Source organism: Protobothrops mucrosquamatus, unplaced genomic scaffold (assembly GCF_001527695.2).
Source record: "Protobothrops mucrosquamatus isolate PMUCROS unplaced genomic scaffold, P.Mucros_1.0 scaffold1372, whole genome shotgun sequence".
NCBI classification, from domain to species: domain Eukaryota; kingdom Metazoa; phylum Chordata; class Lepidosauria; order Squamata; family Viperidae; genus Protobothrops; species Protobothrops mucrosquamatus.
The window spans coordinates 339,300-354,978 of record NW_015387562.1 but is presented as its reverse complement, the minus strand read 5'-3'; the positions used below and the strand labels follow the sequence as shown (position 1 = coordinate 354,978).

At 35.7% G+C, this 15,679-nt stretch overlaps 1 protein-coding gene across 1 annotated transcript in view; it reads left to right on the top strand.

Annotated features, from left to right (window-relative positions):
* RAP1A (RAP1A, member of RAS oncogene family) overlaps positions 1–15,679 on the top strand; it is a 33,850-nt gene that overhangs the window by 4,796 nt on the left and 13,375 nt on the right. The window contains exons 2-3 of the mRNA XM_015821642.1: positions 8,707–8,790; positions 14,387–14,455. Of these exons, the coding sequence (XP_015677128.1) occupies positions 8,734–8,790; positions 14,387–14,455 (126 nt within the window). The 5' untranslated portion in view covers positions 8,707–8,733. The remainder of the gene's footprint in view (positions 1–8,706; positions 8,791–14,386; positions 14,456–15,679) is intronic.

Below are 15,679 nucleotides of genomic sequence, written 5' to 3'. Positions count from 1 at the left end.
AAGTTCAGTTCTTTTAGCTGGTACTCTGGAATGGCCGCATTCTGGGAGCAGAAGAGCCACCGAACCTGGGTTCCAGCCAAACAGCCGTCCTTCTCTCGAAGCCGCAAAGTGGCCTCTCTGGATCCCCTCCAGGACCGCGACTGCTCCATCCATGAACAGAGCGCAAAAACAGCTGGTCCCATAAGCAAATCTCCGAACCTCCGGCATTCCACCCTGACGACATTGGCAAACCAGAGTGGAATGATGATAGTCAATCTCAGGTAGCAAAAACTCACAGGGGACAATGGCAGACAGTTCCTGGCAACAGCAGCCGGTGTACAACGATGGCAGTCCGTCCCCAGCAACAGCAGCCAGAGCAATGATAGTCAGTCTCTAGCAGCAGCAGCCCCCCTAAAGCGATGCCAGCCAGTCTCCAGTAACAGCAACTTCCTTTCGTCCCGCCTGCTCCACTCGACGTCCAGCAAAACAGGACAGAGTCCAAGGCAAGGCAGGTCCGAAGGTGGAGTCCTCAGGGCCAGGGCAAGCCAAGAACAGTCCTCAAAGCAAGGCAAAAGCAATCCTCGAAGCCATCCATGTCCCAACAGCCTGTGAAGGTTTGTGTCCCTTTAAATTTCTCCTTTCCTTTCCTGAGGCAACTTGTAGCTTGCTCTTCTGCAGCCTGGCCTCTTCACGCCGACTCACTTCATGGTTTAATGACAGCTAGTTAGCTCTCCACAGGATTTAGAATAGTTGGAACTTCATATATTTTTCTTTGAACTGGAAATAATTTCTCCAGAGGTCTTCTGACTCCTGGCTTCTTACAAGGAAGTACTGGGAATCAATGTTTAAGAGCCACAACAAATATTCAGATAAAAGTAGGCTTAGAGTTGGTTTGCTAAAAATGTTTGTTGCATTTTTCTGGTAGTAGTAGTATTTCAATAGAGATTACCTGATGTTCTGTCAGTCATTCAATATCCATATGCAAAATCAGCAGCATAATTTAATAAGTTAGCAATATAGAGGAAGCATTAAGTGAATGTATCTGAGTATGATGGACTGAAATGTTAATATTTTCAAAAAAGTAAGCTTTTTCTCATTTGTCTTAAAAAACAAAGCCTAATTTTTCTTTTTTCTTTTGTTCTTGGCTTGAATCATGCACTATACTAATTAAAGTTTACAGAGCATTTTGCAAACTATCTTCATTTATAGCTTCTAAATTGGGCATGTAGCTGAATTTTATAAAGCCACAATTATACAAAACTAGTACTCTTCAGATGGGTTTTCATGCAAATCTGTCTGATCAGTGAAATGATCAGTCTTAAAGGACTTTACAGTGATGATGACCTGGCCTAACATCTTCCAAATGAACTTTTCTAGCCTCCAAATTTTGTATTTTAATGACTATAGAACTATATAGAACTAAGGAGAAATTTCCTGATAGTCGAAACAATCAGTGGAACAACCTGCCTCCAGAAGTTGTGAATGCTCCAACATTGGAAGTATTTAAGAAGAGACTGGACAGCCATCTGTCTGAAATGGTATAGGGTTTCCTGCCGGAGCAGGGGGTTGGACTAAGACCTCCAAGGTCCCTTCCAACTATTACTACTACTACTACTACTACTTTCATTGAAATGTTAAAATCTTTAAAATTTTCTAGACTGCTGTACATTCCCCATGCTCACTTCTGTATGTATAGTAATATTGATCATATTTATAATCCGATTACTCCCAGTTCTTGTTTTTTATTTAATTTGAATGGACAGCTTCAATGTGGTTGTAAATGTAAATTAAATGTATATGTAAATTATCAGTAAAATAAAGCAATTATTCAAGATATACTAAAACCACAAAACATAATGTAAATCCTTAATTAATAGTCAGGCAATACATGATTGTATATTGTGTTACTGACCATATTAATTTTTTTAAGTCCTAAATTAAACAACATAGTAATAAAATACAGTGTACCTGAAGCTTCAGTATAAGCTCTAGTACAGAGGTTCCCAATCTTTTGGGCACCAGGGACCAGTTCCGTGGAGAGAGGTTTTTCCGTGGACCAGAGGGTGCGTGGTTTTATGTCCTACCTGCATCTCATGGATGGGGCTTTGCTTGTTTGTGCGGACCAGTCGCTGGAATGCCACGGACCAGTACTGGTCCATGGACTGGGGGTTGGGGACCCCTGCTCTAGTAGTATGCTTTTAAACAGCCACTTAAACAATCACTTCTTATGCATTTATTTATTTAATAAAAAACAAGCATCTTATAGCCCAAATAGATAATTCAGTGAACTTTCTAAAGACATGTGGAGTTAACATGATTGTGTTGAAACTGAATATGGAGATTTTGTTATATCAAAATGGGTTTAGTATAATGTTATACTTTTACTGGTCTTTCTATCCTAAACATTCATGTTGCATGTTGCTGCATTTAGCAACAGTATTAAATCCATTTGTTGATCTTCATCAGAAAGTATAACATTATTTAAGCTAAGCAGTGAATCATCTTCTACTTGAAGGGTCCTTGGTGCTCTCTGAGCTTGGTTGTTTTCTTGCAGACATTTCATTACCCAAACTAGGTAACATTATCAGTGCTACGTTTGCAAGAATATAAGCAAGCTCAGAGAGCACCAAGGACCCCTCATTCCAACCCTGAGCTACAAATATTCTCCTTTATTGATATCATCTTCTGTTTATTAGGATTTTTGAGTTGTAAATAGTATTGTTTTATGGGTTGTATAGTTCATCCAACATAAGTCTGTTCAAAACTGATATATACACTGAAACTGACATCTGCCTTCCAATCAAAATTTATTGTACACAAGAAAACCTGTGATCCATTAGGTCATCATTTCAGAGATATTTCCTAACCTAAACAAACAGAATAACTATGGGTGGCAAAAAAATTTGTGGGAGTGGGAACAACTTCATGTCAAGTTCCCCATTGAGTTTCATTGTGGGAAGCTGGCAGGGAGCATCGGAAAATTCTTTCTTCCTTCCTTCCTTCCTTCCTTCCTTCCTTCCTTCCTTCCTTCCTTCCTTCCTTCCTTCCTTCCTTCCTTCCTTCCTCTAAAATAATGTAATCCTTTTATATGTATATTGGTTGCAATGTAGAACAAGTCTCCAAAAAAGCTGCTATTTAGAATGTTTTTATGCCATTGCTTCAGTTTCAGAAAAGGCACTTCGTTGTTTTGCTATTCTTGCTTACTTTTTTCTGTCTTTCAGTTGCCAAGCCCTTTGACCCTTTGTTCACATAACTGTAGTATTTCCTGTTTAGATAGATATATATACAGATTTTATGGGAACTATTCTGAACTTTCTGAGAGATAACGAGGTGCAGATTCGGTAGCATGGGTTTTCCCAAATGTGCTGTTTTCAAGTATATGATGTTATCGAGGAAAGGAAATCCCAAACGTGCTCTGTTCAAATCAAGCAACAACTGGGTTTTATTGCCTCCTCATAATCCCATCTAAGAACCTAGAGGCAAAGTGACATTGTTTTTGTTTTGTTTTCCTATCAGATTTGGTACAAGTTATTGGATGTTCTGGCTTTGTAGGACAAAGCAATGTGCATTCATTCACTAGATGCTTTCTCACTAATCTGACTAGCTCTGCTAGGGTTGGGTGGATGAAAAAGCCTTTGCATTCTTCTTTAAAGTAAAATAATGAAGAAAGCCAAGCTTATAGAATTTAAGAACACTTCCAAAATAAGTGAGTTCATGCTGTGAAATTCTTCTGGCAGGCTCCTGGCAGTTCTGCTAAAATGTTGTTGGGATGGGGGAGAGCTTGATCATTTTGCACCTGCTCTTTTAATTATGTTTGTCATGTCTGCCAAAAGCGTTATAGCAATTACCTAATTAAGCTTCTTAACGTGGCTGTGAGGAAATGAGACCAGGTGGAATTATTCCACTTATAGGGAAACCTGAATCAAGAACTGCAAGTCAATGATAAAAAGGTATCTCTCAGATCAAAGGAAAGTTTAGATGTTTGGGGGAAGAATTTATGTCGGATCTACCTTGGTATTTTGTTGTTTCTTTTATACTTCAATCCCTCTTAAATAAAAGGGATTATAAAATACTATTTTTATTGTAAGTTGTTATGCCACTGACTCCGGTAGACTCTGGGCAGCTTACAAAATATAAATAAGCAGTTAAAATAGTTACAAACACAAAATGCTGATTTTATAGTTGATCCTGCGTTAACAGCTTAGTGGGCAAGACACAAATATTGAATATCCAGCTCAAATCTATGCTAACATTAATTTTTTTTTAGCAAGACTCAGGTTAAGATAGACTTGTGATAAGAGACTTCAGTCCTGTACTGTATAACCACCAGTTGTTGAAATTCTTCCTAAGTTTCAAAAACATTTTTTTGTCCAATGTAGAGTTCATGGAGAATGGTTGGCTAATAAAAAACATAATTTGTTTGAATTCTATATTTGACTTCATTTCATCATTAACTCTCAGCAATATTATGTCTGGAAATGACTTTAGGGAGAAAGGTTTTTTTAAGTGTTTGTCACTTCTTATTTCCATAAATAGATTTTGTTGCATAGTAATAAAACTTGGATTTATTCATGGATTTTTTTCAGGCTTGCAAAGCAATAAAATCATACTTAATAGCCGAACACGTTTCAATTTGCTTTGGCATTGTCTTTTTTTTAAAACTTAGGATCAGATTCCATTAATAATTGCATGACACACTTTCACCCAAGTTATTTTACTGGCTAGGAATGGGCTTCCTAATGTCCTGGTACACCACAATGTCATATTAGACAGACAGCTATTCAGAAGATTCTTTTGCAAGCCATTCTTTCAAGAAGAACCAATGTAGTCATTGTTCAGAACTTCAGTGCTCTTTCCATAGCTGCCAGCCAGCAGAATAATAGGCAGAACAGTTGACTTGATGCCTGCACAAGCAAAGAATTGTTATCTTCTGTATGACCCACTAACTAAATGACACAAATACAAAAACCAGTGAAACATTTAAAGAATTGCATTTTCTGGCCATTATCCATCTATATGCCTCTATGTGCAATTCAAAGAATCTGCTACCACAAACAAATTAGTTTTGATCAATTAAATAATGGTATTAAATTTGTCTCACTTTTCCCATGTGTGGAGATCTAATCCCTAACCCAGGGGTGTCAAACTCGCAACATCACGTGACGTGTTGTGACGTATTGTGACTTTTTTGCCATTGCCGGCAATGGGGTGGGCACGGTTTCGCTATGATGCATCCAGCACGTGGGCCGGCAATTTGACACCCCTGCCCTAACCCCTTTCCTGTGGCATTCCTCAAGGTTCTGTTCTCCCCGCTCCTATTTAGCATCAACATGAAACTGCTGGTAAAGTCCTTTGTCAGGCCTCATCAGTACACTAATGACACCTAGCTCTGTCCTAAGCAGATCTAGTGGTTTATCCATGTTCTTAGTATCTGGAGGCTGTGGTAATCTGGGATGAACTGGCTTCAGCTCAACGGAAGCAAAACCAAGCGACTATCTTGTTTCTTTCAGTACTGATGATTCTCATCAGTTGTTGGAACCCAAGTACAGGGAATGACACTTATGCCATTTTTGTAGTCATTCAATTTTGTTGGCTTCCAGGGCTTTGCAATTCCTTTGAAAAAGGTACTTTGCATTGCACTTATAAAGCACTTCCTTTATAATTCAGTTCATTAAAACAGCTGCCTTTATTCAGACTTGGATGATTGTTTTGCAAGTTGTTCTTACAGAGGGCATAGGAATGGTCTTGAAGAATAAGAAGAGCTGCTACTAAGGCAAAGGATCAGTCAAGTGGGACTTGAATTCTTTCCAAGAAACTAGTTTGAGAATTCAAATGAAGATAAAAGTGCAAGATTTTGTCACTATAGCTCAGTGTTTCTCAACCTTGACAATTTTAAGGCATGTGGACTTCAACTCCCAGAATTCCACAGCCAGCATTGCTGGCTGTGGAATTCTGGGAGTTGAAGTCCACATGCCTTAAAATTGTCAAGGTTGAGAAACACTGCTATAGCTGATCTAATAAAAGTTCTTAGACCTATAGGCATTGCTTTCTTAGTTTGGTCTCCTTCAGAGGACTGACAGTTCCTAGCTGATTCCACGTATGTATGTATGTACAGGAACTTTGTGCTTGCCCCAGCAGATGCATGCACAGCCAGCCAGGAGACACCAATGAAGTAGCTACATGAATGTGAAAAAAGACAGAACTGCTTTCATATTTCAAAAAGTGGTATTCAGATGTTCTCCCCTATGTTGGAAAGTACTTTACAGGATTTGCATAGTCCTATTAGATACTGTGGAACTAGAATGCTAGACTATATAGCTCTTTAGGTTGATCAGGAGAGTTTATTTTAGCCAGTGTTTTTAGCGAAGTTGGATTATGGTGTCTCTGATGAGGCTTTTGCTGTTTCTGAATCCTTACTTGGGAGGGCTGAAGAGATAATTAGTAAATGATGTCATGACTTGGCTGGGATCAGTTGGGGCAGTGAAGGCTGGTTTATAATATAAACACTTTTAAAATGTTTATCATAGGTTTTGCCATTTTCCATATTTGTCAAGTAATCTTGAAGAGAATGAAAGGTTTTCTGGTACAGCATAGTAACTAGAGAGATTTCCATAAAAAGGCACAGAGAATGCTTTGAGGAACAGAAAGATTTTTGAGTTGGCAGTGGCAAGTGAGGCTTGACCTTGTACAGAGAAAAAAAAATGTCTTAAATCATTCCCTGTTGGGGATATGAAAGCAATCCTAGTTGCTTGCAGCTCACTACTATAATTTTATTGCTCAATGGCACATACTTCTGTGCAACTGAGGGTGAAAAACATAAATTATGTAAGTGAATATTAATGCATTTGAAAGTAAAATGTTACGATCTTGGAGTTCTAGCTGTTTTACTCATTTCTACAACATTTTAATGTGCCAGAACTGTATTCATACTATTTGACTTCAAATACTAGAAAATATAATATCTCTGTATTAATGCCAAGAAATTTAAGGAAAAAAACATATATAATTTGTTTTTATCATAGTTACATATTGCTTTTTAATCTGAAGTCTGTTCAAATCTATAAGGAGCTCCCCCTTGCTGCATGTACCTTTTAATCCAACGGTCTTTCAGTGTTCTTACTCACATAGAAACCAGTGTCCAGGTAGGTTTTGACAAATGTCAACCCTGTACAGATGGGTATCTGCTGAACCAGTAACATCATCAGAGATGTGAAGTTCATGGAGAATGGGATATTTTATAGGGGAAATGTTTTTTGTGTTGTTTTTTTTAACATGCTGTGAGCCGCCCTGAGTCCCTCTGGGGAGAAGGGCGGCATAGAAGTTTAAATATAAATAAATAAATAAATAAATAAATATAGTATATCCTGATGCCCTTTCATTGCTTGCATATTGGTTTATGCTTGCCTTAAGACACTGATTAGGCCTGTCGCCAGACCTTTTACTAGTTGTTTCTATCTTCCTCAGTTCCCCCCCTTTTTTTTGAAACAGTCTATTTCAGGGGTATCAAACTCGCGACGTCACGTGACGTCGCGCAACATATTGGGCCGGTTTTGCCATTGCCGGCAATGGGGTGGGCGCAGCTTCAGTATGATGAAACCGGCCCACGGGCCGGCAGTTTGACACCCCTGGTCTATTTCTTCATCAATATCGCCCCATTCAAATTTTAGAACCTGGAAGCAAAGAGATAGTTGAAAGTTGGACTCAGTAGTGATGATAGGGTGGGTTTACTTTGTTTTGTTCATTCTATTTCTATTACTTTGACTGTCTCTTATTTAACTGTAATAAAACAGCTGCATGTTCACAATCGGTCAAGTGCTATACAGCTGGAAAGCTCAGGAAAAAAGAACCACTTGAATTTGTTAAAAAAGATCTTTATTGCTAGAGTGTTTAACAGAATCTTGAAAGCCTATCAAAGTGACTCTCCCACTCAGCTTATACCCATCATTAAGGCAGAATTGCTTTGCATCTCTTTGTCATATTTATTCATTTACAAATTTAAGGAATATTTTTGAAATGATTTCAGCTGTCTTGTTTAACTGTTTAGCTCCATCCACCATGCTCCTAGAGTCTGGCAAGCATTCCATAATTTAAACTTAACTGGTTGGACACCTAGGTTCTCCTGTGTTTTTAATACTACTGTACCATTGTTATTTACATGAAAATCAATAATGATTTGAAATAAAGATTCAGAGAATTTAATTTGCAACAAAACTATTCAAAATAAATAGAAATGTTGAATATATAGTGAGTTTTTCAATTTTTCAATCTATAACAGTTACATAATTAAACTCATTTTTAAATATATGTTTTTATTTTATTGAAAGTTAAAATATGTTGTCATATTTTATCCAGGTTATCCAGAACAATATATATCAAGAGAAAAAAGCAATTAGAGTACCTAGCAAGGGGTTGAAATAAATTAGCATTCAACCGCTAATCAACTTTGTAAAATAAAACTCCTTTTTGAAGTAAATATATTAGTCAAAATATCTTGGTCTTTGTAGACTGTAACCAAATTCTTTATTCTGTTGTGCATTTTAGAAGATTTGGATGAAAAGTAGAAATAGTGCTTCCTGTCAATTCAAATGTTTTATAAAGTCTTATTCTTTTTTATAACCAAACAAATGAATATATCCCAGTAACTGGCAGTCTTTGCAAAATATGCTGAAATATGCTGAAATGTATAGCAAAAATTTGGTTTGTTAATTGCTAATTTCTCTTTTACAGCTTCTCAGTATTTGAATAGACCACATCATGCGTGAGTACAAGCTAGTGGTCCTTGGCTCAGGTGGTGTAGGCAAGTCTGCTTTGGTAAGTTTAATGCTCAGTAAAAAGCAAAGTTTCTCTCTTCAAGATTTTGATTTTTCAAAAAAGCGTATTTGCAACCTTCCAAGTTTGACCCTTAATAAAATAGTTAATAGTCAAGATGTTTGCATTTAAAATATTCAGAAAAGAAATACATATTTCTTAAATAGTTGTTTCTAATATGCATATGGCAAATTCTGAATTAACCTAAACTAGAAAACTTAGAATATTAATATCAAGGTTATCTGAGTTCCATTTTCATGGGAGCTCCATAATGCCTAGAAATTGAAATTTGCTTAGTGAACACATTGCCTTCATAAAGTTTGTGCTAATAACTGATTTCTAAATTATTATGTATGTATACTCAGCAGTAACATTTTATATATGTAAAAATATTGTAATATATGTAACGAATAGAACAAACATCTTTAAACGTACAGTATATGAAGTTGATACATTTTTTTCTTGATAAATTAGCCTTGGACCAAACTTTGTAGTATATTTTGATTAAAATTTGGAAGGAATACCAGCAACCAAATAAGACAAGTTATTTTATCTAAAGAAATAAGTTAAGCCACCCTTAATTTAGGCCAATGGCATCGGTTTGCATTTTGAGTGAAACAAGTGTTTTTCACAAAATGTTAAGCTTGGGAATAAGGAAATATAGTAGGTTATAACTGGAAAGACACAGAGAAGCTTGGGATCCATACTAGATGCTCCCTGAGCACTTAATTGCCTCTCTTGGACTACCTTTGATTTTTAATGTAATGCAAGGTAGATGATTAAGTGCCAATCTCCAGCATTGTAAAGGATTTAAGAGCATTTTAAAAAGTTTACTGTGCAATATAGTTAAAACCCTATATTGTACTTTTAGCTAACTGAAACTGAATTGATGGAACTGAATATTGTTAGAAGCTTAAAAATACCACCTTTTAGATGCTGATAAACACTGGTGCTTACTTCAAATTCTAAGCCTTAAATTACTATGCCACCATGTTTATAATAATAATAATAAAGTTGGAAGTGACCTTGGAGGTCATCTGGTCCAACCTCCTGCTCAGGCAGGAAACCCTATACCATTTCGGACAAATGGCTGTCCAGTCTCTTCTTAAAAACTTCCAGTGTTGGAGCATTCACTGCTTCTGGAGGCAGGTTGTTCCACTGGTTAATTGTTCTAACTGTCAGGAAGTTTCTCCTTAGTTCTAGGTTGCTTCTCTCCTTGATTAGTTGCCATCCGTTGCTTCTTGTCCTGCCTTCGGGCGCCTTGGAAAATAGCTTGACTCCCTCTTCTTTGTGGCAGCCCCTGAGATACTGGAACACTCTATCATGTCCCCCCTCGTCCTTCTCTTCATTAAACTAGACATACCCAATTCCAGCAGCCGTTCCTTATATGCTTTAGCCTCCAGTCCCCTAATCATCTTTGTTGCTCTTCTCTATGCTCTTCTTCTAGAGTCTTTACTTTACTTTACTGCTGTTTTAAGTATCAAATATGTAGCCTTGAATAAAAAAATAATATGTTTGGGATTGGCCTACTAAAGGGAGTGAATTAGATAGTGTAGACTTTTGTAACATTCTGTGACTAATGTTTTGTAATGCTGAAATAGATATGGAGACTAAAAACTGCACTGATAAACTAAGGAATCACTTTTTAGTGGTCCTCATTGCGCTTGAAAGTAATAGAATTAGAAAGAACTGATTCCCAAACAACCTTTTCCCTAAAAGATTGTGATCACAAAGCAAGTGAATTCAAATTATATATGTTATATAGTAGATAGATATGTTTAAATCAAATCAATTTGAATCATGATGGAAATCATTAATTAAGAAGACTGAGTTTAATTATATGGATCCTATTTATTCATTAGTTTGGAAGTTTCTAAAATTGTTTCTAGTACTAAAATGTATTCTTGATTGTGTGTGCTTGTGTTTTCAATAGCTTTCATATTTTCACTATATCCTGAAAAAAGATGTATATGACAAAATGTCTTTTAAAGATTCTTTTTATTAGAAATAACAATCACTGAACACAGAGTTCTCTTTTACAAACACGGGAAATGTATATGCAATACATTTTTTATATTAAAATCTTACACTTTGGCCAGACAGATTTTTTTTCGTTTCTCCTTGGCATTCTTCTTCATTGTTCTTTTTTTCTTAGCACTCAAAAAAGGTGCCTCCTTGATTGATCTATTTTTATTATATTTTATTTAGTGGTGACAAAGTCAATATTAATATTGTTAGAGCTGGCCTTGCTAGATAACCCTGTGAAAAGAAGCTCTATTTCACTATTAGGGAATAAGATTGACTTATTTAATTCTGATAAGATGATAGACAGGAACTATCATTAACCCACAACTTTATTGGCTGCTCTACCGAAAGCTAGACTTGCTTGGTCTGAGTACTTTCCAGATGTGTATATTTCAAAAGTAGATTTCCCAACTCACACAATCATTGCTAAGACATGTGGCAGTTGAAGGTCATTATCTGGAGGATATCCTGATGGAAGAAGGCTGTTGAAAATAAAGATACTATAATCTATTTTTCTGATGTACTTAGCTTACTCTATGTAGTTTTGTTCAGTATTCAATACAGTCCCACGTTCTGGAAAAAAGTGGAATTTAGTATTCTAGCCTTACAAATGGTAATACTTATCTGGTTGACATTTTGTAAAGTTGTAAATTCATTTCAGCTTTCTTACATGTTTAAGCAGACTCATCAGGCCAACAATATTTAAAGAGATAGCAAAAGAGAATCCAGAAATAAACCAAGCTAGACTTTATTGACCTCTGGTTGTTCCCTGTTTTCCAGTAGCCTTTGACTCTACCCAGACACATTCACACTTAGAGGACTGCTTCTTATAGATTCCATTTTGGATTTTGGGATTATCCTTGAGGAATCACTTTTTAATTGTTAAGTACAATAAAGTAATAACAAAAAGAGAAACTACTACACTCCTATTTTGATTGTATCTTCTTTGAGAAGAGGATACTTACTGTATGTATTCTACCAATAATTATGACAAGCAGGATAAATAAGCAGGATTGAAACGGTGAACATGATATATCTTGGTTTCACCAAAACATTTAATAATGTATATTCATAGGGTTCTGTTTAGCAAATTAGTTAAATCAGGATTAGATATCCACAATTAAATGGATACATAAAGTATTCAGTATCCATCTGTGCAGTTTAAGAATTATGTAAGCTGAAAACAAACTGCTGGAGACAATTGGAGTTGAAAGTAAAGTTCACATTGATTTCTTACTACTCCAGTTTCCTACGTATGAACATTTGATGGCATGTACAGCTGAAATAAATAAGTTATTTCTATTGCTACTCTTACTCTTTGTTTGTCCCTCAAGTTTTAGATTACAATCTCCTCTGGCAAGAGATCAGATTTCTTATATTCTACATAGCACTAAATGTGCTAATGGTGATAAATAATAATAAGCAGTTGCTTACAAAAATTATTCTACCATTGGCTAAATTTAAGCCATAGTACCATAAGTCTTTGCCTTTCCCATTGTGCAATTATCCCTTCAATAAAAATATAAAAATCTGATATCATTGATAAAATGCATGTTCTAAGTAATTAAAATAACACTGATGTGTACTCTTCTTTTGCTATTTGAAGGAAAGCTATTACAACATACGTATTTACAGAGTAGCTGCATTCCTGTATTTAGAACACTGGCTCTTTTGCAAATGGCTTAGGCAAGTGAGAATTTTCTATAATTCTGTGTTTCTTTGGCAATAAATAACTATGTTTAAATCATTTACCTAATGTCCACACTGTACTTCGATCTAATTATTTGGGTCATCTTCCCCGTTGAAGTTTTTTTTAACAGAATGAGTTACATAAAAAGAACTTGAACTGGTATTTCATTTTGATGATATATTGGGAGACCTTTTTACAGGAGCAAATGTAAGTTGAGCTAGACTGGCAATATATCTGTAGTCAACCCTTCCTAAGCACAATTGCAAGAAAGCACCTATGAGCATGAAAGGTATAAAATTGGTTTCATGTTTGTTAAGAATTTTCTGAAGCATTCATTAGTCTCTTGAATACAATGATGTTTTCTGCAGATAACTAGACTTTCAAATCTGAAACCATTTATTAGGAGCAATAGCGCTTGTATTCCTTGTTCTCAAGAGAAATTTTGCAGCTAAACAAAATGGGTTGTTATTTAAGGATGTAGAAGAGGCTAGAAAAGCTTATTTTTAGTCACTGCAGAAAAGACTCATTATATATAAAAGTGAAACACCCAAATCCTATGCTTCCGAATTATTTTCGTTTTATTCTGGAAAGCAAAGGATTTCATTTTAGAGTTAATGCTTGTTCAAAAGTGAGAAAGGCCTGTTTTGAAATCTTGCTGATAGGCCTTAAATGAATGTGTAAAATGGTGGTGGTGTTTATACTGTAGCTCATAGAGAGTAATAAAGCTGCTGAAAAATAGCAAGACTCTAACAAGTCTTGAGTCCATTGGAGCCTAATTCCAAATTTCTCATTGTTTAGATTTTTATTTATGGATCAGAAGCACATATTGCTTTGGTAATGAACTCTAATTCCAATTACTTGGTTTATACATAACTATCGGAATCTAGCTTCATATAGTATCTTCTTTGACTGAAAGAATGAGAGAACAACATGATACTGTAAATTTTGGTATGTTGATAAATAAATCCTGGTTTATTTTTTTCATGCCCACTTATCTGTGAGCCATGATTGTCAACATAGTGCCTTGATTCTGATGCCTCACATCTTTAATATATTATCTAATATATATATTGTGTGTACACATATATAAAATAATTTCTATGACTCAGGCCTGGCTTAGTTCAGATTATATGCTTTGTCTGTAATAAAGTACCTGGTTAATAAATTAGAGCATCCACAATGCTCTATGGAGGAAAGTCAAGGTAAAAGGGAGAGAGAATACATGGGCACTTAGTTAGAATGACAGTACATCCATATTGAACCATATTTCTCTGTCAGCATATATTTTATGAGTTGCATTCAGAATATGTGTCCTTTATTACTAGAGCTATTTCTGGTTGTGTGTGTGTGAGTGTGTATGTAAGGGGAGAGAGAGAGAGAGAGAGAGAGAGAGAGAGAGAGAGAGAGAGAGAGAGAGAGAGAGAGATTGCACTTACATAGAAATATGGAGATGCGCTATGGAATTAATCCATGAGCAAGTCACAAGAGAACCTTGGACATTGGATATCAACTGTTGTCATTCCCAACCAATCCACGAAGGCTTTTGAATTAAAATAAAATATTCTAATTATCAGTATTGGAATAGTTTAGGAACCAGTGTAGGAGGAGTGTAACATATGCTAAAGGAACTCGTGCTGGTTGCCATAATTTCTTACTTGAAAACAGGCTAGTTAAACTTTATAACTGGACTAGTGTCATACATGCTTGAAAAAATAAACCCATTCATAGATTTTGTTGAATTCATGAAAAGTTGACACTCAGTAAAGAACATGTTCCAAATCACATAGGTAAAAAACTAAACTTAAAACTGTGTTGTTACCTGTTGTAGATTTTTGGCTTCAGGCAACTAACTGAATATATGTTTCCCCCTTTTTTCTTTTCCAGACTGTGCAGTTTGTTCAGGGAATTTTTGTTGAAAAATATGACCCCACAATAGAAGACTCTTACAGAAAGGTAAAATACGAGTTTTTCAAACATTATGTCAAATCATACCCTTTATTTCAATCAACGAACTAATATAAATTTTATGCCTTATCTGAGATAAAATTACCTTTACAATGACAAATAGTTTCCCTGCAAGAAAGATTCTGATTATGGGCCATTGGTTACTATACTGATACTGATACTATGAGCCATGGTGGTGCAGTGGTTAGAATGCAGTATTGCAGGCTACTTCTGCTGCCTGCCGGCTGCCTGCATTTTGGCAGTTCGATTCTCACTGGCTCAAGGTTGACTCAGCCTTCCATCCTTCCGAGGTTGGTAAAATGAGGACTCAGATTGTTGGAGACAATATGCTAATTCTGTAAAACTGCTTAGAGAGGGCTTTAAAGCACTGTAAAGTGATATATAAGTCTAAGTGCTATCGCTAGTGCTAGTGCTATTGCTATATTATACCATACTATGCTTATGCTTATACTGTACATAGATAACCATGGGATCGTGTAGTTTAGATTTCTTTTTTTCTGTAAAATGATAAAGATATGATCTGAACTGGAATTATGACCCTCAGGAAAAAACCCTTGATTCTTCTCCATTTTCATTTCACTGCCAACAATTAAACAAAAACTGATATTTGCTTCAAAGTTGGTGTTCAAGCCAATTGTACTCATAAGATAAATTGTTCTAGCAATGATCTGTTGGTAGAGAATGAGGAATGGCCTTTGAAAGAAGGGCTCAATCTAGTTTGGAAGTTCTGTGTTGGGTTTTCTTACATTCTAGTTTCTGAAATAATCAGCCATCTCTCCAAAGCCAAGAAAGCTTATTATTAGAAGCCTGTTGTAGCCACATATGTTATAGCAACAATTACATGGAATGAAATTATAGTTAATGTAGGCTTGTTTTACAATATCAGGCAAAATACGTAAATCAGAATTTGTCAAAGCTATTTACTTGCAGCATCTTAATAACATTGTGTTTATGTGAAAGGAAGATAAAATTTAAGATGGCCCCACCATAAAAGTACAGTTAGAGGGTTTGTTTGTTTTTAAAAAAAATCTCTATGCTGACAGTATTATTATACATTCAACGTTCTTTTCAATTTAAAGTTGAGTTATTTGGGGAAAACATTGTCTTTTTCAGTATGTGAATTTTCTACTTATTGTAAAAGTAACACAAGCTAACTTTAATCACACGAAAGACTTTTTAAACAAAGTATGCAACTTATATTCTCCAATTGTC